The sequence below is a fragment of the Temnothorax longispinosus genome, chromosome 5, assembly GCF_030848805.1.
Source record: "Temnothorax longispinosus isolate EJ_2023e chromosome 5, Tlon_JGU_v1, whole genome shotgun sequence".
Lineage (NCBI taxonomy): Eukaryota > Metazoa > Arthropoda > Insecta > Hymenoptera > Formicidae > Temnothorax > Temnothorax longispinosus.
The window spans coordinates 206,767-232,356 of NC_092362.1; the positions used below are offsets into that span (position 1 = coordinate 206,767).

A 25,590-nucleotide genomic window follows, 5' to 3' on the forward strand; every position below is an offset into this window, starting at 1 on the left:
CCAATATTACAGTGTTGAATAGAAAGAGATAGATATTGGCCGCACATGGCGCACATGCGCTCTATCCTGTTCTATGACGCGCGGACCGCGGACCGATTTTCACGTGGTGCATACATATGCGCAGTCCAGTAGTATATGTCGATGGTCTGCAATGGCCTGGATAGACCTTTACATACCAACGAATGTGTTAATTGTAATACTTTGCTCTAATAAGGACTGAAATTTAGAATTACACAAAAAAAAGAAATATCGTTTAAGTGACAGCGAATCGATGAAGACAAAGGAATTTAGATAAAGGAGCGATGCTTGGTTTTATAAAATTATTATTGCTCGTGCTTATTAGCACAGTGATAACGCTATTTTTTTCTTATCTTCATTTGGTATTTATATTAGACATGTATTTTCAATGGTTCTTCAACGATGTTCAAGATATGCAGCAATATGATTATATTATCGGTAAACTACATTTATATACTAATTCAGTTAAACAGAATAAAATGATACAACACAAGCAAATAAGAAAAAATAGATATTTTGTATACGTTGAAATACTCTTAAATCAGAAATTTTAATTTATTAAAAAATTATTTCATCTACCTATATTTTTTCCTTATTTTGATCAAACAAAATTGCTTTAATTTGAACAAACGTGTCTTTCTATTTAAACTATTTTGCTCCAAAAGCAATGTTATTATTATTATTATTATTATTATTTCTTTTTGTATTTGTTGACTTCCAGTTGGTGCTGGTAGTGCTGGCTCGATTCTGGCAACGCATTTAGTGGAGGATAAACATAGCGTATTGTTGTTAGAAGCGGGTGGCACCGCTCCATCCTTTCTTGACATACCACTCTTGGGACCATTGATTCAAAACACTGTTTACGATTGGCAATACGTCACCGTTTCCCAAGAGTATGCATGTAAAGGCTTAATCAACAATGTAAATATATATACTTGTATGCTTACAAAAAAATTCCAATATACACATTATCATAAAAATTTGTTTCCTAGCAAAGCAGATGGCCTAGAGGTAAAATTCTCGGAGGCTCAAGCCATCTAAATTATATGGCTTATGTATTGGGACATCAGCTGGACTATGAAAAATGGTTTCCAGATTTTGCTGGTATACACAAGATCCATGTTACTAATATATATATATATAAAATAAATCTAGGAGGTTTATTTAAACTGTGCTTTAATTTTCTTATCTGTACGAATATCTTAGAATCAGTTGCGAAAAATGACGAATCAATCAGTATCAGCGAATTAAGATGGAACACTGATTTTGCAGATATAATTTTAGAGGCAATAAAGGAACTGAATCATAATGTGAGCAACATAAACTTACAATTGGACACAGGTATCTAATTTTTTTATAAAATTTTACGTGCTCATATACGTGTGTATCTATAATAATATTCATTGTCTAGGTTTTATGAAAGCTCACGTGACAATGGAGAATGGCAGAAGATGGAGTTCGGACAAGATACTGTATAAAAAACCTAATCCTGCTCTGACTGTAATTACTCACGCGCGCGCCACTAAGGTAAGTTCGTCCGAATAACTTTTTAGCATGTATAACAAATATAAGGCAGTATTTTACTTTATAACCATATGTTGAAGATATTAGTGAACTTGGATAAAGCTGAGGGGATTGAATTTGTTAGATTCGGTAGTAAATATACGGCAATAGGGAAAAAAGGAATTATTTCAAGTGCTGGTGTAATCGAGAGTCCAAAATTGTTAATGTTGTCTGGAATTGGACCAAAGAAGCACTTGGAGAAATTCGGTGTAAGTAATATTTGATTATTATTAATTCTAAATCTAGGCCTATTTGTTTTCACTTACAACCCACCACTTAACGTAAACCTAGATATATTTTGTTACAAAGAGAACTTTGAAAAGACGTACTATATATGTATTATAAATGTGAGTTACATGTCGTATGATTTGTAATATACATATATATATATATATATATATATATATATATATATTCAAAGGATCAAAGAACGATGAAAAAAGTTCATAAACATATGTCCGAAATTGTCTTGTTTACAAGTTACACGCATTTTTGTCTTTTGTCCATACATAAGGTGCAGTCTGCCAATTCACGATTTGTGAAGATGAATACATTAATTTTGTTCTTTTAATCAAATAACTATTATTGTGTTATTTAGATCAGCGTGATCAATGATCTGCCAGTTGGTCAAACCTTGATGGATCATATATTAACCGGTCTGGACTTGATTGTGGTTAACGCGAATCTTGGATTGAATCTTTCTGATATCTTTAATCCTATGTCAGCCCTCAATTATTTTTTCTTTGGGAAAGGTAAAATAATACATTAATACAATCGTATCAAAGCTATGCATGCAAATGCACTTGCCATACTTGCTTCAAGAGCAACATTAATTTTTTTATTTATTTTTTTTTTTTTTTTTTTTTTATTATGGAGCAACTAATAGATATAGCGGGTAAAGTGGTATGATTATAAAAAAATTTTCGATAACCATGTCTATATCGTCATTCTTAATGTGTTATAAGAACAATTTATTAATTTATTTATAAGGACCATGGACATCATCGGGAGTAGAAGTATTAGGGATATTTCATAGTCCTTTACATGCAAATAAGTCCGCAGTACCCCCAGATTTGCAGTTAATGGTACTACCTTTTGGAGCATCAAAAGACAATGGTCTTATTTCCAAAAAAGCAATGGGAATTTCTGATGAGGTAGAAACTATATAGCTGAATGAAAATAAACATAATATAAATTATAAATTAAAGTTAAAAAGAGTACGCGCGCATTTTTTTTAAGGGGAGAAGTTTTTAATTCATCAAATGTTTTCTTCTAGGTTTATAACAAATATTTTGCTCCGCTTTCAGACCAAAATACAGTAACGATTGCACCTGTCTTATTACATCCTAAAAGCACTGGGGACGTACGATTGCAAAGCAGCGATCCCTTTCACGATCTGCTAATTGATCCAAAATATTTATCACATGAGGATGATATTGACACTCTCATAGAAGGTAATTAAAACGCTGATGGTACACTAAACATTTACACAAATGTAACATTTTACGTAATAGTATGAATGTTTAGGCCTGTATTTTATAAAGAAACTCTTGAACACGAGCGTATTGAGAGCTCATGGTGCATCTCTCAATAGAAAGTCTTTCCCTGGTTGCGAGGATCATATATTTGACACCAGGACGTATTGGAAATGTTATATACAGCATTTAACACTGACCTCTTACCATCCAGTTGGTACATGTCGCATTGGCGACGTTGTTGATATGTCATTTAAGTAATTATGAAATTATAGCTTAAAAAAAAGCAAAATATTAACATAAATTGAATGCAAAGAAGAGATACACAATAAAAATGCATGCTTTCATAAATGAAGGCTGATAAAGCAAACAAGGATACTTCTTTGATATTTTTAATTGGAAAATTTTAATCTTTATATCTTAGATTATTATTTTAAAAAATCTATAGAGAACATTTTAGAATCAAAAGTTATCGAGAACGTAGTATAGAAAAGTTATAAGAAAATTAGTATAGAATTCTTAGCAAAGTGATGTAATTAATAAGGTGATAGATTGTCTAAAACAAAAATTTTAAAAAATTTTTTGTTTTTTTAATTTACTTTCTAATTTTTTATTTTATTGTATTTTTATTATGCAGTTTGCATTCAGCTCATACTAATTCTCCAATCTTGAAGTCTTTAAATTGTTTTATATAATTAAAAATTCTGTTTTATATGTATATATGTGTGTATGCTACTTTTATATTCATTACAGAGTTAACAATATGAGAAATTTGTATGTCGTGGACGCATCAGTTCTTCCATCGCTACCAAGCGGAAATATCAACGCACCTGTGATTGCATTGGCGCAAAAGGCTGCCCGTATTTTTAAAAATAAAAAAGCAGAAGAAAGAAGAAACATACAAAAACAGCTTAAGTCGTATAATGTTTGTTATGTATTTAATGTTTGTAGTAATATGTGAAATATCACGTGTAAATATGTCAATAAAACTTACAACTTACAACTAATTTGAATAGTTCATTATTTGAATAGTTCATATTGATATTCTAATATACATATGAAAATTGATCGTCATCGATCTAATGATGGATACATTCATCAATATGGTATAAGAGACAGAATTTTCTTTTCCTCTCTCTATAATTTAATGTCAACAGCATATTTTTTTATCTTTTTTAAGAAATAATTTGTGATTTGCGTTTATTTATAGTAAACAAATTTAGATTCCCTTAGCATCACGTAAAAACCGCCTCTATGTACATGGGGAGGGGAGAAAGCGTGTAATGATAAGAAATTATGTCATCTTTTACACAGATGATTTTTTTAAAAGTGACTTTAGCTTCTTAAATCTCGCGCCCCAGAGAGATCAGGGGTATTTTTTATTAAAGAATATATGCTTTTTTCCATTGTGAAAATATTAATGTATAATAGAGATCACAATTTTCAAAAAGTTATAAATGATGCATTTTTTTAGACATTAAACTACTACTAAGAATCTTTTTCACGTCGTCTTAAACAGTTCCTGAGATATTGACTTGTTATTACTTTCTTTTCGAACAAATTAATATATAATATACATATATTGGATATATATATATAATATAAAATGTGAACATTATAACCGTTGCTAACAAAATAATATCGAGATACATAGTTATTACATATTTATAAAATGGAACGATAGTTAAATCTGTTCATTCCCTGTGTAATTAAAAAATCGACTGAAAGTCTAATTTTAGCAACTACGCGCCAAATACGTATTATCAATAAGTCCTTCTTTTTCTATTATCATTATATCGAAAGTCATTAACACGGTAATTATTATCTCTATTGTAATATAATCTTTCATCTCTGTGATGATCATTATGATTTTGTTCTCTGCTTCTTCCCCAGTCTTTCTCCCTTGTTCTATCTCTGTTTCTCTCTCGATTTCTGTCTCTCTCTTGATTTCTATCTCTGTCTCTCTCCTGTTTCCTATCTCTGTTCCTTTGATAAGGATGATTTCTTCTAATTCTATCATCATTGCCAGACGTTGTGTCTAACTGCCTTGAATATGTTAGACCGTCCTGTGAAATATTTATACCAAACATGGCGTTACTCTGTGATGGATACGTTCCTAAGATCATTTGTTGGCCCAGCTCCAACATATGATTCATATTGCGAACAGGATTCAATGATTGTTCCGCTTGTTGCGACTCTGTGTTATTCCTCAGTTTCATATTAAGAGTACGATTATACAGTGTGGTACCGTCAAACAGATGCAAAGCATACTCCACGGAACGTGTGTGTTTGTATGTGATAAATCCATACGTTCTCTGCTTACCATCGCGATCTTTGGGAATAGTTATTTTTTGTACAGGACCTCCCTACAAATACAAAAATATTTACATTAACTATTACATGTATTTGCTCGATAGTTTTATATTTTCAGAAACAGCAAATCTTTTCAATTTTACAAGCTTGTGTTTATAATTTTATACACTTATATGTATGAAATATGATCCTCTCTTTCTCTCTCTTTTCTTCCATACACAACACGTATGGATATGTGTAAATGAATAATTATCCATTTATATGTAAAAAAAGTACATGATACACGCTAGATATTTTTGAAAGTTCTAGTATTTGTGCTTTTTTATGCAACGTGCAGTAGATTGGTATTGTGTCTTTATTAATCTTATATCTTGCTGACAGTTTCGCAAACATAATACAAGTACCTCATAGATACATAGATAGAAAGGACGTTGAACAGAATCTACAGATGTCTGATTTTTGCCCTCGAGCACTGCAAAATTTTGCTACATTTCTTGCAGATATTTTTTGCTAATAACACTGCATGCTTTGGCAAAATCTGCATTAACGTAGTAACTCTTTTATTTATAAAATTTGCAATAAAAATCAAAATATCTGTCTTTGATAAACTTGTTGTACATATATAAACGTAAAGTTCACGTATGTAAAAGACCACGTGCTCTTGTAAATATCTATATTATTATTACTTCTATATTATTATTATTATTATTATCATATACTAAGGCCCGTATTCTGAACGTTCAACGCACTTTTATCGATAAATGCGCGTCCAGAATATGGGCCTAACTGCTGAATATATTACGTGTACTAACTTGTAGAAATAACTCGTAGAGAATATCCTCTGTGACTTTTTCACTTAGATTCCCGCAATAAAGTGTGCGTGCATCCTCGTCCATCATTAGCAAACGTTTGTTTTCTATTTCTTTGTTTTTATTACGAATCTTCTTTTTATAAAAGAGTCAGTATTACTTATTTATTTTCACTCTTTCTCTTTTCTTTCTATTTCTATAGAACGTCCTAAAAATTATGGTTGCGGATGATATTTCACCATCGATCTATAACAACAATAATGGAGTACGACGTGACGACGTTCCGTCAACGTCATACATATGCGACGCAAGCATAAACGTAAAATATATAGATAGAATCCTACATAATGGCCACTGGACAATATAAAGGTGAGTTTTCATGGGCAGTGAAATATGCAGCAGCAAGCGCAAGAAGCCAAGAAGCAGTTTAGTAATTATTTAAGGCCATTGCACGTGACAAAGTTTTAGTCATAATCGTAAAGGCCTTCACACACGAATCGACGGAAGACGTAAGACGTAAATCGTAAGGAAATCCACCAATCAGAGTCGACTTTTCCCCTCTTCAAGAGGGAAGAAGAGGGGAATAGTCGACTCTGATTGGTGGATTTCCTTACGATTTACGTCTTACGTCTTCCGTCGATTCGTGTGTGAAGGCCTTTAGCCCGTATCAGATTGACGTGAAATTTAATTAATTAATTTCTGCGTGCCGCGTGCCAATTACTGTAGCCAAAAAAGTTAAAAGTTCGCCAGCTCTCTTTTGACAAGCGCAACGTGGAAAGCAACTGCTAGTTGAAAAGTGTTATGCTAAGGCTGAGTTTCCACTGAGCGCGTCACGCGTCGCGTCGTCCGAGTTGAACCAATCAAAACATCCCATTTCATTACATTCTTGTGACGGGATCGAAATGGAATGTTTTGATTGGTTCAACTCGGACGACGCGACGCGTGACGCGCTCAGTGGAAACTCAGCCTCAGACTCCATAGACGCGGAAACGCCGCGCCGTGCGGTAGAGTGCATTGACCAATCAGAAGGCTGCCGCAAGTCGCCTGCGGCAAAATCAAATTTGTGATTGGTCAACGCACTCTGCCGCATGGCGTTTCCGCGTCTATGGAGTCTTAGCATTATTTTCACGTCGCGCTTGTCACGTGCGGTTGGCAAACTTTTAATTTTTTTGGCGACAATAATGCTAGGTCTACAATGCGAGTCGCAAGAGTTGACCAATCACAATCGAATTTGAGGAGAATAATCGACTGTGATTGGTCAATTCTTGCGACTCACGACTTTGCGACTCGCATTGTAGACCCAGCATTACATGGCACGCGGCACGCAGAATTAAAGGCTGATTTATAGAAGCCGTAATCGTTGATTTAAGCCGTAATCTTTAAGAAATTGACCAATCACAGTCGATTTTTCTTCTCACATTCGACTGTGATTGGTCAATTTCTTAAATATTGCGGCTTAAATCAACGGTTACGGCCTCTATAAATCAGCCTTAACACTTTTCAATTAGCAGTTGCCATCGTTTGCGACATATTGTAGAACCAGCAACCAGCGTGAGGGTGCCGTCTCATGCAGGACGGAATTTCGAAAAACGGAATCTTGGAATCATTCTGATTGGTTAGCCCCATGAAGCTTGTACTGTGCCCCATAGGGCTAACCAATCAGAATGATTTCGAGATTTCGTTTTCCGAAATTCCGTCCTGCATGGGACGGCACCCTGACTTTTTGTGCGACCCGTGGCCCGTGGCACCCGTGCAGGAGTCACAGAGGATTTCTTATCTGTAATACTATGGCTCTATGCCCGTCATTGGACTAGTTTCAAGACTTGCGAGAGACTTCGCTGCGGGCTGCGGTAGCCTCTCCCTCTGTCACTCTTCCGCGGGTTTCCGGGTGACGAGGGTAATCTTACATAGCAGGTGCCGTATTCGAAATCTACTTACATGTACTGACGAAAAAAAAGAATCCTCGCTCGCGTTTTATTCCAAATAGTTGAATTGAACAGAATGCTTTTGCCCCAGGTGTGAACGCGAGCAGCGGGAACGCCACAATGTTGTCCTGGATGCAGGAAGCAGCGAAAATGAATCCGTTCTCGTCGCCGTTCACGACGGCCAAATGTCAGGCGCTGGAGAACGGTGCTCGGCCGCTCGTGCCAAATCGCAACATCGCCGCCGCCTCCGTCGAGGAGGGTGGTTAGTAACGCGTGCCAAATCCGTATCTGCGTTTATCGTGAGTAAGACGAGCGATCGAACGACTCTTCCCGTTCGAGAGGTTATACAGCTTGCGCCTGATTTTATAACGTTACAATCCCACGAGGGATGATCTTGCGCCTTCTTATGGGATTAGTTCGTGACGTCCCAGGTCCCAGGGATTTTCCATCTTGCATCTTTTGTACGAGACACGTCGTTTATATGTGATGAGATCCACACGCCATTTTTTTCTTATAATCTGACAGTCGCGTTACATAACCCGAAATGTGAACAAAATGAACAAATGTCGTTCGTTCCATCGTGATTCGTGAAACTAGGGTTTGCAGGCCGCTCGATCGCTCGATGCTCTCGATTTTCTCGAGGGCTTTAAATTTAAATAATACGGAGGCGATTTCGATCGGAATACCGATTAATTCAACCAGCAGACGTCAGATAAAATTGTACGTCGTCCTATCTAAATACTTAGTATTCCGTCCATTTTAACAAGATAATATTGCTAAATTAACCATTGGTTAAGTTAATCGATATTCGATTGAGATTGCTCTTAAGGAATAGAGAGAAGTATACGATTCATCATACCGCGAATTCTCGCGGTCGAGATTATAGCACGTTAATTATATAACTGCAAAACTTCTCAAGTTCAAAATCAAACTGACGTTTGATCATCGAGCATGTCACGTGCGTGCGTCTGTATATATGTCGTGTCTGTATGTATGTATGTGTGCAAAGTGTATGTATGTACATATTAAATTCCTACGTTAAAAAATTAAATTATAAATTGCATAATCTTCGAAGGACAGATCTAAACGCTTCGCGTGCGTGGCAGGAGGATTCAACCCTTGGATTTAAACTTGTGCACGCGCCGCAGGCCGCAGGTTGCGTAAGGCGCGGCCATTTTGTCATATATATGTATATATCGACGTCGACGTTATAGAACTCGCCTCCCTCAACCTTGGAGTCCTTGGACGACGGCCGAGTAGAAATACGTCGCTCGGATATGTCATTCGCCCTATGTTGATCGTGACCGAGGAACGCGATCGCGAGCATGCATTTCTTTTTTATAGATAGATCGAACGAGCGAGAGGGGAGCGACGTCGGTCGAGTCCGCGCCAGAAAAACGCTCGGGATCGATCAGCTGATTGAAAGAAGCCTCTGGCCTCTGCGAACGCTTGCGAAACTCTCGGTAGAGAAGTGACTTTTCCTAAATTTTAGAATATAAATTTTTAGATCGTTACGCATCAACGCATTTTATTGATCCACGACGCGACGGTATGCTGGAACGTAGGTCTGATGATTTACTTCAAAGGCTTCGACATTCGAACTTTGAAGCTTCGAAAAATCGAAATTATACAGTTATTAATTTAATAGAATAGTAATAGTACCGCAATAAGCACACATTTATAAAATTATATGACAAAATCCGAACAAAATTTCTAATGATGCATTTATGTCTCTTATGTGTCGTAAATATAGTTTTTGAAGCTAACTTCGAAGCTTCAAAGATACCTTAAAGTTCGAAGGTTCAAAGTTAACTTCGAAGTTGTCGAAAAGAGTTAACAGTCTAGTGGAAATGCATCGCATTATTTTTAGAAAAAATTCATAGGAAAAGTCATTCGATGTTGTTTCATATACTTACAGATAGTTGCGAGTTTGGATCGAATCAGTATTTCTTGCTATGCGGTCTCGGAGGCATTCTGTCCTGCGGCATCACTCACACCGGCATCACGCCCTTAGATTTAGTCAAATGCCGAATTCAAGTGGACTCGCAGAAATACAAATCGGTGTTCAACGGATTCCGAGTAACTATTCTTACTAATTATTTACTTTTCTCTCTCTGTGATATTGTATGATAGATGTAATGATATTTATTGTGGACTTAAAAACCAAACATAAGACTTTGCTTCAGTAAATAACTAACACGAATGAACTTTTATATTCGATCAAACTGGCTGTCCTTATTTAATATACGTGTCACAACGTTTCGTTCGACCATTGATTTTGGCCCTTTTCAAGTGTGTATCTATAAGTCACAAGTTTGATAATTAAAAAGCATGTAGCTCAAACAGCCACACGTGACAAAGAACGTACGCTACATTATATAATAAAAATTATTAAAAACCAGTAACAACTGTGCCACAACCAACAATGTAGAACTACGTCGTCTACTGTCACTGGTTCATGTATTCGTTAAGTATTCAGCGAAGGACAGTTGACGTACAGGCCCGTGTTACTGTGCCTGTTTCATTTTTATTATATTGGCAATTTTTTTCTACGTCTATTATGTTCTTCAATCTTTTCTACCCCTATTTCGTATACGTCTTTAAAATTTGGTTGAGTAGTTCTTGAATTATATATACGTTAGAATTTGCTAAGAATACGCACATACATAGAAGCCTAATAAAGCTGGGTCTACGCAACCAAATCTTTAAGTATTATATATGAAATAGGGGTAGAAAAGACTGAAGAATATAATGGACGTAGAAAAGTTTCCACGAATTATAATAATAAACTGCCAAAAAAGAAGACGTATTGAAAGTGGTTGAGACTTGAGCATACGTAGTTATTTACATACAAAGACGTAGTTCTACGTCAACAACGATAAGTACTTAAGTCATGAAAGTAGTAAAAAACAGTTAAAAAATATTTCGGAAACATCCCTCTAGTCATGGCCTTGTGCCAAGCACGTCGTGAATCTAAACTGGACTTGAAAAAATCAAAATCAATGATCGAAACGTTGTGACGCGTATATTAAATAAAGATAGTTTGATCGAATATAAGAGAGTTTATTATTATTGTGCATTTTGCTCGTTATAGGTAACTTTAGCCGAGGATGGCACTCGGGGATTGGTGAGAGGCTGGGCGCCCACTTTCTTCGGTTACTCGATCCAGGGAATGTTCAAATTTGGTCTTTACGAAGTTTTCAAGGTTCAATACGCGGCGCTGGCGGGTGAGGAACTCTCTTACGAATATAGAACCTCTTTGTACTTGATATCATCGGCTTCAGCAGAATTCTTTGCTGATATTGGCTTGGCACCGTTTGAAGCCGCCAAGGTAATCTCGGTCATCAATATTTTTATATCATTATAATATTCCAATTTTAGTCTCGACACTCTATTCCTTACGACAAACTTATTTTTAAATCGCAGGTCAAGATACAGACTACGCCGGGGTACGCTAATACTTTACGACAAGCATTACCAAAGATGTTTGCGGAGGAGGGTCTTAACGGTTTCTACAAGGGCTTAGTGCCGCTGTGGCTGCGCCAGATCCCGTATACGATGATGAAATTCGCCTGCTTCGAGCGCACTGTCGAACTTCTGTATAAACACATAGTGCCCAAGCCTAGGGCAGACTGCAGTAAAGGTGAACAGTTGCTGGTCACGTTTGCAGCCGGATACATCGCCGGTGTATTTTGCGCCATTGTATCTCATCCTGCCGATACGGTAAATTTTATTATAACGTATCTCCATTCACTTATAATAAAAAAACAGGGCAACGAAAATAAAGAAACTTTGACCCTAGCTATCGACCTTTTATGTTCTCTTGATATATATATTTAAATGTATCACATATTTAAAAAATTCATAACTTTTCTTGGGAATAATGTATTGAGGTAATGTACATCTCTCTCTCTCGCGTTTCAAAGATCAAGTCTTCGGCTATGAGAAAGAAAAGTTTTGTTCTACTGTTCTCTTTGAAAGTTTGTCCAAATCTCTCTGTAAAAAAATGTAAAAAATTGTGAAAAACACTGAAAACTTGAAAAATTATTTTTTTTCTACATTAAATCAGTTTTTTCTATCGCACATCAATCATAAAATGTTATTAGTTTTAGTACTATCTTAAGAAAGGTACCTATTTAAAATTTTTAGTCTTTTAATATACGTAAACCTGTATAAAAATAAAATTAGCTAAATAATTGTTAAGTGTAATATCTCAAGATTCTAACTATTGAAATATCCATTAAAATGGAGAACATAAAGGGTTAAGTTAGAAACTAGATCCTTCCAGGTTTTACGAGATACGATTAAAATAGGTACTTGAACAAATAGACCTCGTGTAGATGCACGATTCGCGTCCGTTTCTGTTTTATCGCATCTCTCGATTTACAATCAGTTCTCATAGTTGAAAATTCCCAACATTTTGAATTTGTACAATATAAATGTCTGGTCAGGTGGTGTCGAAGTTGAATCAGGAGAAGGGAGCATCTGCCGGGGAAGTCCTGAAGAAGCTCGGTTTCGGTGGCATGTGGAAGGGTCTGGGACCGAGAATCATCATGATCGGTACCCTGACTGCGGCGCAATGGTTCATCTATGACGCCGTCAAAGTCTGGCTGCGCATGCCACGTCCGCCACCGCCCGAGATGCCAGAATCTCTCAAGAAGAAATACGGCGTGGCATAAGCGCAGCTGTGACGGACGCGTTTACGTCGCCGACCGGATCGTCTCGCTCGATCATGGATTTAGAAAAAGAAGCGTATAAAGCAATTTCAATTTCAGATCTTTCGCAACAATGCAGATATCGTGTGTGTTGTTGAACGAATGTGTATTTTATTTTGGAATATTTATTCTGCAGCATTATACAACAGCGTCGACGGGCAGCACTGCCGCAAGATTAGAGAAAAGAATTGTGTCTTACAAATAGGAGATATATAGGATACTACGTGTGCCGGTTCCATAATTATCGGAGGCACAGTAAATTTAACTCGTAACAGTAACGGGTTACCCGCGAGCTGTCACATTGTACATAGGGTGATCGCTGTAAATAAACAGGCCGATTACTCAATCACACGCTATATTGCTTAATATTTCTCCTCTTTCCAAGCTATAACGATGATTAACAATACAACAATCGAGTCGAGCGTATAACGCAGAGAATGTAACATTTTTACAAGATATATCAACGACTTAAGCCCGTATTAGACTACGGCGTGGGACTGAGATTGGATTGAAATTTAATTAAATTTCCAATTTCAATCCCACGCCGCAGTCTGATACGGGCTTTAGTAAAGCTTTCATTTCCTTACTGCAACCATATTGAACTACAATGTCAAAAATTATGTGAATTTTTTTCATATACTTTATGTACATCGAAATAAATTAATACTTTTACATGTTCCTCACGCACGTTCAGTAATATAGATCCACAAAATACCGGAAGCTCTTTTCAGGTTCGCTGAGTTAATAAATAACTATTTATTTTTATTGTGAACAAAATGTAGGACAAATTGAATTATTTGTGCATTTACTTTAATGCAGAATAAAAAAAAAAAAAGAATTTTCGATATGTTATCGATGTATATTATCGAACCGATGTGATGGCATATGAAAAAAATTTAACTTCAACATACAGCGCGAGAAAAAGTTCTCACTTCTAATTGTAAGTACAACGTTGGATATAATATCCATTGTAAAGTACATTTATATCACTTACATTTCAATGCAGAATCTATCAATTGCATAATGTGACACAATGCATCTTGTGCTGTATTGTAAAATATTAACAACAAGTAAAAAATATAATTCTTACGCTTGTATCATTTTCACGAACAATATAAGTATCTTGCAAAGACGTAATATCATAGAGAAAAAATAGTGTGAAATGCACGTGCATATTCATTCCTCCATCACACATTAATAGTTATATAACAAATATATACGCCATATAACAATAGAAAACTATTTTCTATTATCTTGAGGTGATCTCATTTTGAAAATAAGCGATGGCATCTTGTATAGTTGCAAAGATTTTCAACGACATCGTCCCATAGATATATAGATCACATTTCTTGATCGTTTCGAAAATAGGACTAGGACAATTGACAAAATAAAACTCGATATTCACCCGCGTGAATTCCTCTACGATTACATGCAATACCTGAACGCTACTAGGATCGATATAACTCAACGCGCTCATATCCATTATTATACACTGCACGTCGCACGTCCCCCTAGAATTTTTCTCCTCCAAGAAACGACCCTCCTCGGTCAATTTTCTGTACTTGATAATTTTTTGCGGACACACTCCTACGAGTCTGTATACGAGAGACTTGAAGTAGCTGTTATTGGCAAAATTCAAAGTCCCGCAATAATGAATAATTTTTATCCCATGTATCTCTATTGCCTGAAACAAGGAACAATATAAAAGCTGCGTGATAGCTCGTGTTTTCCGATTTATTTTAGTAAGCCTTACCGCTTTGTATCTACCCATGTCTAAGTACAGATCTGTATGTGGTATGTGACCCAACAGACATGTGTAAGGCCGAATAACTTGCAGTAGAATCATAATCAGTGACACGAGCAATCCCGCGAGTAATCCGACGTCGATATTTATCAGTGTCACGACGAGAAATGTTACGATCCAAATTATAGCGTCGGCCTTGCTCAATTTCCAAAATTTAACGAGCTGATTGGCTTGTTGAAACATTCCTTTTAATGCTACCTGTACAAAAAAGTCTTTAGGAATGATATGCTTTTTCAATAGTTACACGAGATATTTTTTTTTTTTTTTTTTTTAAGGATATATTTTTACACGTACAACTATTATGGAAGCCAAGACACATCTCGGTAGAAGCTCAAAAAATGGTCCAATCCACAAAAGTATAATGAGCAGTAATAAGCAAGACACAATGCTCGCTATCTGTGTACGTCCCCCGACGGTTTGCTGAATGAGGGATCTACTCAAGGATGCCGATATTGGCATACACGAAAAGAAGGAACCCATTATGTTACTAAAGCCCTGCAAATAGAATACGTCGCCGGAGATTATTAATCGAAAATCAATACGATACGTGTCAGGATATCGGTGTCTCACCATTGCAAAGAGTTCCTGATTCGAATCTATCTCGTAGTTGAGCTTTTGCGCGAATATTAATGCCATTGATATGGTGATGGTATACGAAACCATGGTTATCGCAATACTATCGACCAACACTAAAGGTAACAATTCAAAACTTGGCACCTCTGGCTTAGGAAGTCTGTTTAAAAGATATGTTTTATAATATTATAGTAATATATAATATATAGAATTTTTGCAAATATTAAGAGAGGATGATAAAACGATATTTACGTACCCCGTGGGAATATGTCCGACAGTTTCGATATTATAAATCTTTGGTAAGTCGCAATAACGAGAGACTAATGTCCCACCAATCACTGCAATAAGTTCAATGGGTATTGGTATGCTGCATTTTTTGTTCACTCTTGGCTATGAAATACAAATGACACGTCATACATTTTAGCTTTTACGAACGCTCAACTAAAGCATTAAGTCAACACGTTGTTTACCTTTAGAAATTCATTGTTAAAAACAAGAATAACAATTGATACAGTTGATACTACTGTAGCAGCTATATTGACGTTTTTAATTTCTTTAAATATATCTATAACAGTCTGAAAAATTAAAGGCAAAGAATAATATTTTATTCCTATATTATACTACGTCATAATTCGAATATATAAGTACATAAATAATTTACGTACATAAATACTAAAAATATAATTTATGTTCACTTACAAAAATCAGTTTAAAGTAACCTTTTTGCTTTGGCAGTTTTAAACCAAGGAGATCCTTGATTTGAGATATTAAAACGTAAACGGCAGCTGCTGTCGTAAAGCTGTTGACTAAAGTTTCGCTCAGCAACGTTGTCACAATGCCCAATCGGAATGTATACATTATTATCTACAATGATAAGAAAAATCTCTTCGTATATCCTTTTGATCTCGGAGAGATGCGCGCTTTCAAAGATAACAAGGCGTTTACCTGAAGTATCCCGACCATTAGTGTCACAGCCGTTGCTACCTGCATAGGTGTATATACATATGCGACATCCTCGAGATTTTGCGAAACGGCATCCGAGGCATTCGCAAACGTGTGTCCCGCGTGTGGACTCGAGTAAAACGTTACTACTTTGCCGGTCATTAGGCAAACCACGGCGAAAGTTCCTGATGAGTGCCAAGAATGTTTCATTGTTCAAGGTTGTCGAATAAGTTCATATTTAAGGTGTATTATTTCTAATTGTTCTGCAACGGAAGTTAATGAAATGAATATATTAACTGGGAGAATCGCAAACTGCAGAAGGTGTATATATATATATATATATATATATATATATCTCCGCGACTTTGTGTTAGTTCGAAGTTGTCTTTAGCGCACGTCTTAAAAATCGTTGCATCGTTTTGTCTTATCGTTTCGGTATTCACCTATGGATACGTGCTTGGAGGTGCCGAGGAAGAAATACACGAAGACAGGAAAGAAGGCCATGTATATGCCAACCACCGGCGGTAGATTTCCCAGGAGCGCGTAGGCCATACCCTGCGGTATGTGCATAATCGCCACAGTTAGACCCGAAATGATATCAGGTACTATGTCTTCCTTCCACGTGTATCGGCTAAGCCACCGTATCACCGGTACCGTTGACGCTACGCAGGACTGCCAGTTCTTCGATTTAACATCGTTCATTGCATCCCGCATCACTGGAATCACAAATGACCCATTACAAATTTTATATTTCTATATATAAACTGCACGGGACGCGTCCGCGCACTTTGCTGTTACAACTTACAGGATGATTTTGGCTTCTCGTAATCATAATTCTGATTCAGCGTTTCGTGTTCGTAGAGAGGTCTTTCCAAGTGTATCTGCAACAGTGCGTTGCCCTTGTCCATGACTGATCCGCAATCGCAAGCGCGCTTTACTTTAAGAACTGGTCTCGAGGCTCAGTGTGAGCTTTATACATTCGCTATCTGCAATCAAATCAATATTATACGCATATAGCTGATATAATATCTTCAATCCTAGATAAAATATCTCTACAATCAATATTTCCTCCTTCATCGTTCATGATTGCATAACGTCTTGACTAGAATTTTTCGCTATCATATTTTATATTAAATCTGTAATAATTCAGTAAACAAATTCATATAATTATACGAATAAATTGTGCGAGCGAGCGATAAAGAGAGAGAGAGAGAGAGAGAGGAATGTACGAGTATATTGCTATGGTTAATGTTATATAATACATGTTTATTATAAAAATGTGTATAAAATTTTTATCAGGTTGAAATTATAAGCATTTTAAAGCTGTATCTCATCCATGTTATCTACTAGGAAGCTAAACTTACATTTATATGTTAAAACATGGTCTCTCCTTGTGATCTTTAGCAAAGAGATAATGGGATCTTCAATAACATGTGACATGTGACTAACAGTCGGACAAGGTCCATTAGCTAAACGCATTGATTGGCACACAATATTCACGGTTATAATCTCAATTCAAATCTAACCATTCTAACCTACATTCGTCATTCGTCCACTGTCAGCTGTTGTCAACGTTGGTGACAACGACAACTTGTCAATAAACGTTCCGCGGCGACATTCCTTTTCACGCTTCATCTCGAATAATGTCGAATAATGACAATAATGTCGAAGATAGAATCCGAGAGGCGTGCCACAACCTGTCGCGAGAGGCGAGAGGTTTGTCTCAATCTCACGTGTTTCTGTTATCTGAAGGATACGCGAGCTAACCTCACATTCGATTAACCTATCAACTCCCACATGGGTTGCACGCGTGTCGTTTGCTAATCGAGTTGCTACGTGAATGAACATTTACGAAACGCTCTGCGATAATGCGAACGAAAATGTAATTTGTGATTGAAATATTAATTTCTAGTATATTCAAGTATATTAATGTACATACATATAATTTATATCGATGTTAAATAAGTTTATAAATAGGAAACACGCAGTCCCCGACTCCTCCAAATTATATATAGGATGAATCATGTAATTATCGTTACAATTAACAAGAGAGGAGTACGTTGTTTAACACGAACTACCAAAGGAGTCAAAATGACCCGTTTGACATTTTAATAATTTCAGAATTGTTTATATTATTAGTCAGAATTTCTATGAAAATTTCAAGACTTTGAGACTTTCTCAGAATTTTTCATTTGAATTGGAACATTTTTCAGAAAAATTGCAAAAATAACAGTTTTAGTGTATTTTGGCACATTGTAACGATATGTGACGCGTTGGAAAAGTTTATTTCAATCACACAAAATTATATATATATTATATTATATTTAATTCTTTATACATGTTACGCACTAATTTTATCACAATTTCTTATATTGCAGAATTGTACTTGCAAAGCAAAGTTGCGGAAATAGATGACTCGATTACGCCGCTCGCTTTCTACCGCGAGTACGTCTCGAAGAACGTACCACTAGTTATAAGAGGCGTAATAAAACATTGGCCCGCTGTGAGCAAATGGTCTATACCGTATTTTCGCAAGGTGATCGGTGACGAAAAGGTTTCGGTCGCCGTAACGCCGAACGGCTATGCGGATGCGATAGCCGAACGGGATGATGACGCTAAAGAATTCTTCGTAATGCCCGAGGACCGTCTACTCACGATATCAGCATTTCTCGACACGTTGGAGAACACGAAGGAGAACAGTGTATTTTACATACAGCAACAAAACTCAAATTTTATGCATAGCTTTCGCAAGTTGTGGCCAGATGCAGAAACCGAGATATCATGGGCCAGCGAGGCGTTTGGAAAGCAACCTGACGCTGTGAATTTTTGGATGGGAGACGAAAGAGCTGTGACTTCCAGTAAAGTTTTATTTTACCTGGTAACAGAAATACTTGAAAGTATATTTCGATATCTCGGATCTAAATGATACAAAATTATCATCGTTACGTAAATCTCATTCTTATAATTTCGACACGTTTGCAAAATGCATTTCTGTTCACACAATTTTACAAGTGTACCACAGTTAATTTTAAAACGTGGGGTAACACACGTTCGAATTAAACTACATATTCTTACTGTGAGTGCCAAGGTTTTCTTTTATTTAGTAACACTTGAAAATATCTCGATATTCGATATCTCGAATTTAAATGATATGAGATGATCATCGTTATGGAAATTTAATTCTTATAATTTGAAGAATTTTGTAAATTGCACAATTTTATTTTGTACTTATTAATTCTAAAGATCAGTAATACACATTTGGATTAAACTAGGTATTTTTACAAATTTGTAGTGCACAAAGATCCTTATGAAAATATATATTGCGTTGTGTCTGGTGAAAAGAACTTTATCTTACATCCTCCCACTGATCTGCCATGGATTCCATATCGAACGTATCCGTCTGCCGTTTACAAGGAGTGCGAACCCGGAAAATGGATTATCGAATCCATAGTTAATGGAACACCTAATTCCGAGGAAATCACAAATCTCGCATCGACGCCATGGATATGTGTGGATCCCCTAAATCCAAACTATGAAAAGTTCAGTCACGTACACAGCAGTAGTTTTATTTTCAAAATGACATTTATTTTAATGATTAAAGATAAACGAAAACTTTACTTATAGATTTCCAGAATATCGTAATACACATAGCTTGAAAGTCACACTCAGAGCTGGAGATGTATTGTACTTGCCATCGTTATGGTTCCATCATGTGACACAGTCTCACGCTTGCATATCCGTTAATTATTGGTACGATATGGAATTCGATATCAAGTATGCCTACTTCAAAGCACTCGAGACATTGTGCAAATAAACGAGTAAGTGATTAAGGCACGCTTCAAACATTCGTGTGTACAGACGATGCTATTTTATTTTTAAGTCATTTGGTGCATGCAAGAGACTAAAGAAATCTTATTCTTATGTAGGTACTTGTATCTTTTCTTTCTCTCTCCCCCCCCCCTCCCTCTCTGTGTGTGAGTGTACACGTGTACATATATGTATATGTACTTAATGGCTATAGTACATCGTCACGTCACATCATATACTAGTCCGTAATGTAATATAATTAAATATGTATAAATGTCCACGCAAGACACTTACACGTGCTCATCGTAGTTATATGTTGCTGATATACTTATTAAATTAAATGCAAATGTCTTACCAATGATACAAAGATATTACTAATATATACGTTATTATTCTCACAGAACGTACAATCTTATTATATTTTTACGAAACTGCCAAGAAACTACAGGAAAATTTAAGTCAGGCTGTTTCGTCGTTATCTCCGGTGAGTAAATTGTATTTTGAACGCTTTGTACCATAATTCTGAGTTTCGTACATCTTTCGGTTTTCTAGGTATTTCCGATAGTTGTTCTCGCGTTTTCTCCGTTGCTCCTCCGCCTGCTGTCGCAGTTTCTCGGGATTCATATGTGTGGTCACCATGTGCCTCGTTAATGAGCTCATGAATTTATACGTAATTCCGCACACGTCGCAGGAAAGTATCTCCTCATTTCCTCCCTGTTGCTATTTGCGAGAAAGAAAAATCATTTATAAATCCAAGTAAAAAAAATTGTAAACGCACAAGGAAATATAAAGTCATATGACCATTTGGTGTATTTTCTCTTTTATATGCTATAAAGAAGAGAGGAGGGATTACAGAGTAAAATAGTTTACATACTTGTTGATGTACCAGCATGTGTCTCTGCAGATTGTTCAATCTGTTGAACTCACGACCGCATACTTCGCAATCGAACTTCTTGTCGGGATCGTGATGCTTCTTGTGCATACTCAGGTCGGTTATGTGGTGGAAGGTCTTCTGGCATATATCACACGTGTACTTGCGTTGTTCGTTAGGCATATGCGACTCCTCGTGTTTCGCCAGACTGGTCTTATCCATAAACCGTCGACCGCAGTAAATGCAAGGAAGCGGTCGCGATTGGGAATTGTGTAGTGTCAAGTGACGACGTAGCGCCGTGGATGTAGGGAAATTTTTGTGGCATTCCAAGCACTGGAACGGTCGATCACCGGTGTGAGTCTTTCGATGGCGGGCGAGCGAACCCTGATCTGGATACCTAAAAAAATTAAGACTTGACTTTATAAAGACAACTCCACGTATTGAGAATTTTATTAAATAAAATGATATGGATAGAATAAGATAGAATAAGATAGAAAAAGATAAAAAATAAGATTATACTAGGCATATATATGTGCATTCGCTAAATATTTCGACTTGCCTTTTAGGACACGAGTCGCAAGGAAAGTTTCTCGTAGTTATATCCTCTTCACGAGCGTGCTTTAGTCTATTATGCCTCAGTAATTGGAAAGATGTTTTAAAGCTTTTATTACAGATGTCGCACTTCAAATTGTCTGTTGTTGGTATAATGACTTGAGTTCTCTTTTGTCCATTCTCATCCTCCGATATTATCAAGGATATAGTCACAGTATTGTCTTCATTGTCAAAATCTTGAAGCGACGACGACACCGTACTTGTAGTCTAGCGAATTATAAATATAAATAGAAACTGTATGTGTGTGTGCGCGTGCGTGTGTGTAAAACTCATTGATATACAATATAAAACGTACCTGTTTATTAGAAACAGACTTTGAATCTATATCAGGTAAAATAAAAGACTCCTCTTCGACCGTGCTGCTGTTCTGATGTGATTTAGATTGCGATTCTTTATTGGTATTGTCGTCGCTGCTTTCAGCAATCGCGTAATTTCCGTCCTCGGTTAAATATACCGGTTGCAGAGTTCCGCTAGCATCCTTGAAGTATAATTGACCGTCTTCGTCCTCGTGCAAAAATATTTGATCCTGAAAAAGCAAAAAAATATATAATATATCCACTTACAAGATCTCAATAAACTTTTCGAATGGAAATGTTATGTCGTATACTTGAGAACTGTCTTCTTCTTGATTTTGATTGGTCTCGGACGTCGGCACCTCCCAAGACATTTGCTCATCTTGCTCCATCGTTGTGTTATCATATTGATATTGTTCATTGTCGTCGATAGCTTGCGCTACGTACAGTGTCTCCATGTTGTCGCCTTCGTAGTAAATGGTACCCTCAACCGGTATGGTATTTGCTTCAAGTCGTTCCATCTAAAATAATGATTGCTTGTTAATAATATTAAAAGACCATTTTACATTTACAATACTTGGATCAGATATACTAACTTTGACGTAGTGATCATTGAGCTTTTCTTGCTGCTGCTTAACGGTAGCATCTGGCTTCTTTGTTCCAAGCACCGTGTACAACAGATTATTCTCTGTATTTTTCACTATCTCTTGAGTCGACTCACTATCGTCCTCGATATTGTTTACTTTATTTCCATCCATTCGAGATTTGTCCACTTTTCCCGTAGAATCCACATGGATCTTTAAATCTAATCTGTTTGATGGCAACAGGATAGTTTGATTATTTACATGCTTCTTGTCAGCCTGCGTCCGCAAAGAGCTCGCGCGATTATCCGTCATTTCGAACGTATTGTCCAACCCATCCACGCGTTCCAGCTCCTCATCCTCCCAATCCTCATCAACGTCATAGTTTATAACTTGCTTCTTAGTGGTTTTCTGCGTACTACTTTTTACATTTTTGACAGGTTCCTTTTCCACGTGCGAAGTAAACATCGAGTTCTCCTCGTCGAAGCCATAAAGTTCCATGTTTTTACTAGTCGCCTTGTCATTTCTCTTTGTCTTTTCACGCGTTTCACTGTCCTGCGCATCCGCCAACAAGTCCTTATCCGAGGCATTACCATCCGGTGGTGTCTCTTCGCCTTCCTCCTCGACTTCTTCAATTATTTCTATGATCTCTTCTATTTCTGCCTCCTCAGAATCTTCGGCGGTTACTTCAGATTCGAATATAATGTTCTCTTCCGTAACATTTCCATCTTTCAATACCTCCATAACATCCTTGTTATCCATAACTAGGCTCTCCAATATTTCCGACGACAACTCCATCTTTAAATAAAGATTATGTCTGAAAAAGTAAACACACAAACGTTTAAAAAAAGTGAATAACGTTAAACTTTGTATATATATTTGTATCTTTTAGTCTTATTTTAAGAATATATTTTTATTTTTTAAGTAACAAAAAGGCTCTTCTTTTTTATATTATATCCTGATCATTAGGAGCTCGCAAGGAAAAAAAAACGCATATGGATGGTGTAAATAATTCTGGCTGTTCTAGATATCTGAAACACAAAAACCAAAATTTTGTTATTCAAGAGAAGTGTGGCTATCGTCTGAACTAGACTAAATGTTATACGTTTATTAGCTTTTTCTTTTAATAAAATATTACCAAATTTTTGACGAAAAACTACAATATTTTATATTAATAAAAAGCCGTTATTTGTCTAGAGTGGAAATATTGGTTTAGTTCTAGGGCTGCGGTCCACTTGACGCTACAAATGCTTTCACGGAAGAAAGAAGGAGAAGAAGAACGCTTCAAAGCATTTGTAGCGTCAAGTGGACCGCAGCCCTAGTTCAGACGATAGCCACACTTCTCCTGAATAAGAAAATGTTTGGTTTTTGTGTTTCAGATACCTAGAACAGTTGGAATCATTTACACCGTTCATATGCATTTTTTCTTGCGAGCTCTTAGGCTGTAATGATCAGGCTGTAACATAAAAAAGAGCGGTTTTTTTTGTTATTTAAAAAATAAAAATACAGGGTGTATATATATTCTTAAAATAAGGCTAAAAGAACACGCAAAAATTCGCTTTTTTCCTTATAAAAAATTCCTGAAAAATACCCTTTTTATGATCTTTCGAACCAGAGAGAATGCTCCCTTAAATATTTCACTACAAAAGCTAGTCGATCACCACTAAAGTGACAATAGACTTGTTCGTTGTTAGCTAAACTTCTTGCACGGTTCATCGTTGGAGAGAAAAAGAGGAAAAGATGAAATGTGCAAGTTCAGCTAAAACGAACAGGTCTAATATAAAAATAAATAATCCAGCGCAGCATTGTACTACATGTTCCAAAAATAATAAGAGACGTAGATCATGATATTATTGTGCAATATATAACGTTACTTGCAGAATGTCCTAAAATCTACACAAATCTATGCACGCAACTGTATAACACGTAACTTTGAGTTTTTTTTTTTTTACACTTTTTATATTTATTCGCATCTCGTTTATTTCTTATCGTTACACGTGCATTTAAATGGAGAAAATTTCAATTTTACTTACAACAGAAACTTTTTATTCTCGACTCAACTCATGAATTAAATTTAAGAAATCTCAAATCCGTAATTAACTCTGAATGGTTTTTTAATTAGACACGTATATCCTCACTGCCATTAATTTCGTCACAAACGTAACCCGTATCCGCCGCACTATGCGCACTGGTAGCTGCCTCTCCCGGTAGTCCCGGGTCCCGGTAGCGTTTTTCAGCTCCAGTTCCTCCGCGACGGAAAAGTTAATAATGTGCCAGGGGCTAAACAAATCCGGCTTATCCGGCGCGAAAACCGGTGGAACAATATTGACGCATCATCATATACATTCCGGCGAGTGGCGGCGAGCGGCGAGGGACGCGTTGACCGATGCTAAGGAAAAGTCGCGCGTCCTACGTGCCGACGGATACTTGTGCGCGACATCCTGCTTCCAGGCCAAAGTCGCGCCTTGGGCTTGGGGTCGAGGGCGGGAGGCGGTGGGCGCAGGAAGGCGCGAACGCGAAACATCTGAGGGACATCGCGCGCCACGAGGGCACGAGGCACGAGGTGCAACGTCGATCGACGCGTCCGAAACACGGCCGCCTCGCGATTTCTCGCGTCCCGCACTGTCCGGGCGCGTCGAGGTCGAGCGCGGCGTCGAGGAACGCGACGCGGAACGGAGACGAGAATACGTCGCGACGTTCCGCGCGACGCCGAGAGCAGCTTCAGCTTCAGCAGCTAAGACTCACCAGTCGGTACGAAAATCCCGTGAATTTATCAACGGCTAGCAATATGGCCAACCCTGAACCCGGGCGACAGAGAAGATGGGTGGGAGGAAGGGAGGGAAGGAGGGAGGTGTGTAGCCGAGAAAGAGAGAGCGTTTATCGTCGCACGGAATTACGACTTACGCGACGCGAAGATAGCCGCGCGCTCGATATCGATTATTATTGATGCTCGTCGACCGCCCGACCGCCGAACGTACATACCTGTCGCTGTTCCGCGAAATCGCGGGCAAACACGCCGCACGTCACTATAATAGGCGACAGGCGACACGGTTCGATGTGTGCTCGGTCGATACGCCGATTGTCCGAGGTCGCCTCTCCTGTCTTCTCCACCAAGCGAGCGAGCGCGGGAGTTTCACGGCGCTGGTACGCACGCGCAACCGGAAGCTCGGGGCGGCGCGGTCGCGCGAAGCGTATCGACCAATCGAGCTTTATGAGCTTTATCCAACGCGAAAATGGCAATGATATACGCGCATTACGCGCATATATCCGTTATATCGCATATATTTCA

General features: G+C 37.3%; 6 protein-coding genes across 18 annotated transcripts; 3 read left to right on the forward strand and 3 right to left on the reverse strand.

Moving 5' to 3' along the window:
* The first annotated feature begins 105 nt into the window (after window positions 1–105).
* LOC139813621 (glucose dehydrogenase [FAD, quinone]) lies at window positions 106–4,063 on the forward strand. 3 transcript variants are annotated; one of them, XM_071779212.1, is made up of 11 exons: window positions 106–456; window positions 740–939; window positions 1,011–1,122; window positions 1,291–1,359; window positions 1,430–1,545; window positions 1,623–1,790; window positions 2,180–2,333; window positions 2,572–2,735; window positions 2,858–3,035; window positions 3,109–3,313; window positions 3,810–4,063. In XM_071779212.1, the coding sequence occupies exons 1-11, from the start codon at window positions 303–305 to the stop codon at window positions 4,015–4,017; spliced, it is 1,728 nt and encodes a 575-aa protein (XP_071635313.1). In that variant the 5' UTR covers window positions 106–302; the 3' UTR covers window positions 4,018–4,063. The 3 variants fall into 3 exon arrangements, with proteins under 3 accessions (XP_071635313.1, XP_071635314.1, XP_071635312.1); XM_071779213.1 differs by having other exon boundaries at window positions 1,225–1,359; window positions 3,109–3,269; window positions 3,810–3,963; XM_071779211.1 differs by having other exon boundaries at window positions 107–456; window positions 1,225–1,359.
* LOC139813626 (splicing regulator RBM11) lies at window positions 3,962–8,253 on the reverse strand. Its single transcript, XM_071779219.1, has 3 exons — window positions 8,117–8,253; window positions 6,182–6,424; window positions 3,962–5,422 (listed from the first exon to the last, which is right to left on the reverse strand). The coding sequence occupies exons 2-3, from the start codon at window positions 6,266–6,268 to the stop codon at window positions 4,820–4,822; spliced, it is 690 nt and encodes a 229-aa protein (XP_071635320.1). The 5' UTR covers window positions 6,269–6,424; window positions 8,117–8,253; the 3' UTR covers window positions 3,962–4,819.
* On the forward strand, window positions 8,224–13,167 carry Mpcp1 (Mitochondrial phosphate carrier protein 1). Its single transcript, XM_071779217.1, has 5 exons — window positions 8,224–8,365; window positions 10,022–10,182; window positions 11,198–11,434; window positions 11,530–11,826; window positions 12,555–13,167. The coding sequence occupies exons 1-5, from the start codon at window positions 8,224–8,226 to the stop codon at window positions 12,780–12,782; spliced, it is 1,065 nt and encodes a 354-aa protein (XP_071635318.1). The 3' UTR covers window positions 12,783–13,167.
* Window positions 13,157–18,179, reverse strand: LOC139813619 (prestin). Of its 6 annotated transcripts, none has more exons than XM_071779207.1 (11): window positions 18,077–18,179; window positions 16,943–17,123; window positions 16,581–16,853; window positions 16,141–16,322; window positions 15,895–16,059; window positions 15,666–15,770; window positions 15,452–15,585; window positions 15,193–15,355; window positions 14,917–15,117; window positions 14,572–14,820; window positions 13,157–14,502 (listed from the first exon to the last, which is right to left on the reverse strand). In XM_071779207.1, the coding sequence occupies exons 2-11, from the start codon at window positions 17,043–17,045 to the stop codon at window positions 14,068–14,070; spliced, it is 2,010 nt and encodes a 669-aa protein (XP_071635308.1). In that variant the 5' UTR covers window positions 17,046–17,123; window positions 18,077–18,179; the 3' UTR covers window positions 13,157–14,067. The 6 variants fall into 6 exon arrangements, with proteins under 6 accessions (XP_071635308.1, XP_071635307.1, XP_071635309.1 ...); XM_071779206.1 differs by lacking the exon at window positions 18,077–18,179 and adding an exon at window positions 17,677–17,817; XM_071779208.1 differs by lacking the exon at window positions 18,077–18,179 and adding an exon at window positions 17,664–17,795.
* On the forward strand, window positions 17,710–20,747 carry LOC139813625 (bifunctional peptidase and (3S)-lysyl hydroxylase JMJD7-like). 4 transcript variants are annotated; one of them, XR_011732195.1, is made up of 6 exons: window positions 17,710–17,853; window positions 18,516–18,995; window positions 19,430–19,676; window positions 19,762–19,955; window positions 20,064–20,428; window positions 20,497–20,747. XR_011732195.1 is itself a non-coding variant. In XM_071779218.1 (5 exons), the coding sequence occupies exons 1-4, from the start codon at window positions 17,781–17,783 to the stop codon at window positions 19,949–19,951; spliced, it is 990 nt and encodes a 329-aa protein (XP_071635319.1). In that variant the 5' UTR covers window positions 17,710–17,780; the 3' UTR covers window positions 19,952–19,955; window positions 20,346–20,747. The 4 variants fall into 4 exon arrangements, 1 of the variants encoding a protein (XP_071635319.1); XR_011732196.1 differs by having other exon boundaries at window positions 20,346–20,428; XM_071779218.1 differs by having other exon boundaries at window positions 20,346–20,747.
* LOC139813618 (uncharacterized) lies at window positions 19,701–25,441 on the reverse strand. 3 transcript variants are annotated; one of them, XM_071779202.1, is made up of 7 exons: window positions 25,284–25,441; window positions 22,317–23,118; window positions 22,035–22,241; window positions 21,723–21,953; window positions 21,375–21,634; window positions 20,819–21,212; window positions 19,701–20,664 (listed from the first exon to the last, which is right to left on the reverse strand). In XM_071779202.1, the coding sequence occupies exons 2-7, from the start codon at window positions 23,097–23,099 to the stop codon at window positions 20,404–20,406; spliced, it is 2,136 nt and encodes a 711-aa protein (XP_071635303.1). In that variant the 5' UTR covers window positions 23,100–23,118; window positions 25,284–25,441; the 3' UTR covers window positions 19,701–20,403. The 3 variants fall into 3 exon arrangements, with proteins under 3 accessions (XP_071635303.1, XP_071635305.1, XP_071635304.1); XM_071779204.1 differs by lacking the exon at window positions 25,284–25,441 and adding an exon at window positions 25,047–25,205; XM_071779203.1 differs by lacking the exon at window positions 25,284–25,441 and adding an exon at window positions 24,335–24,955.
* Window positions 25,442–25,590: the final 149 nt, after the last annotated feature.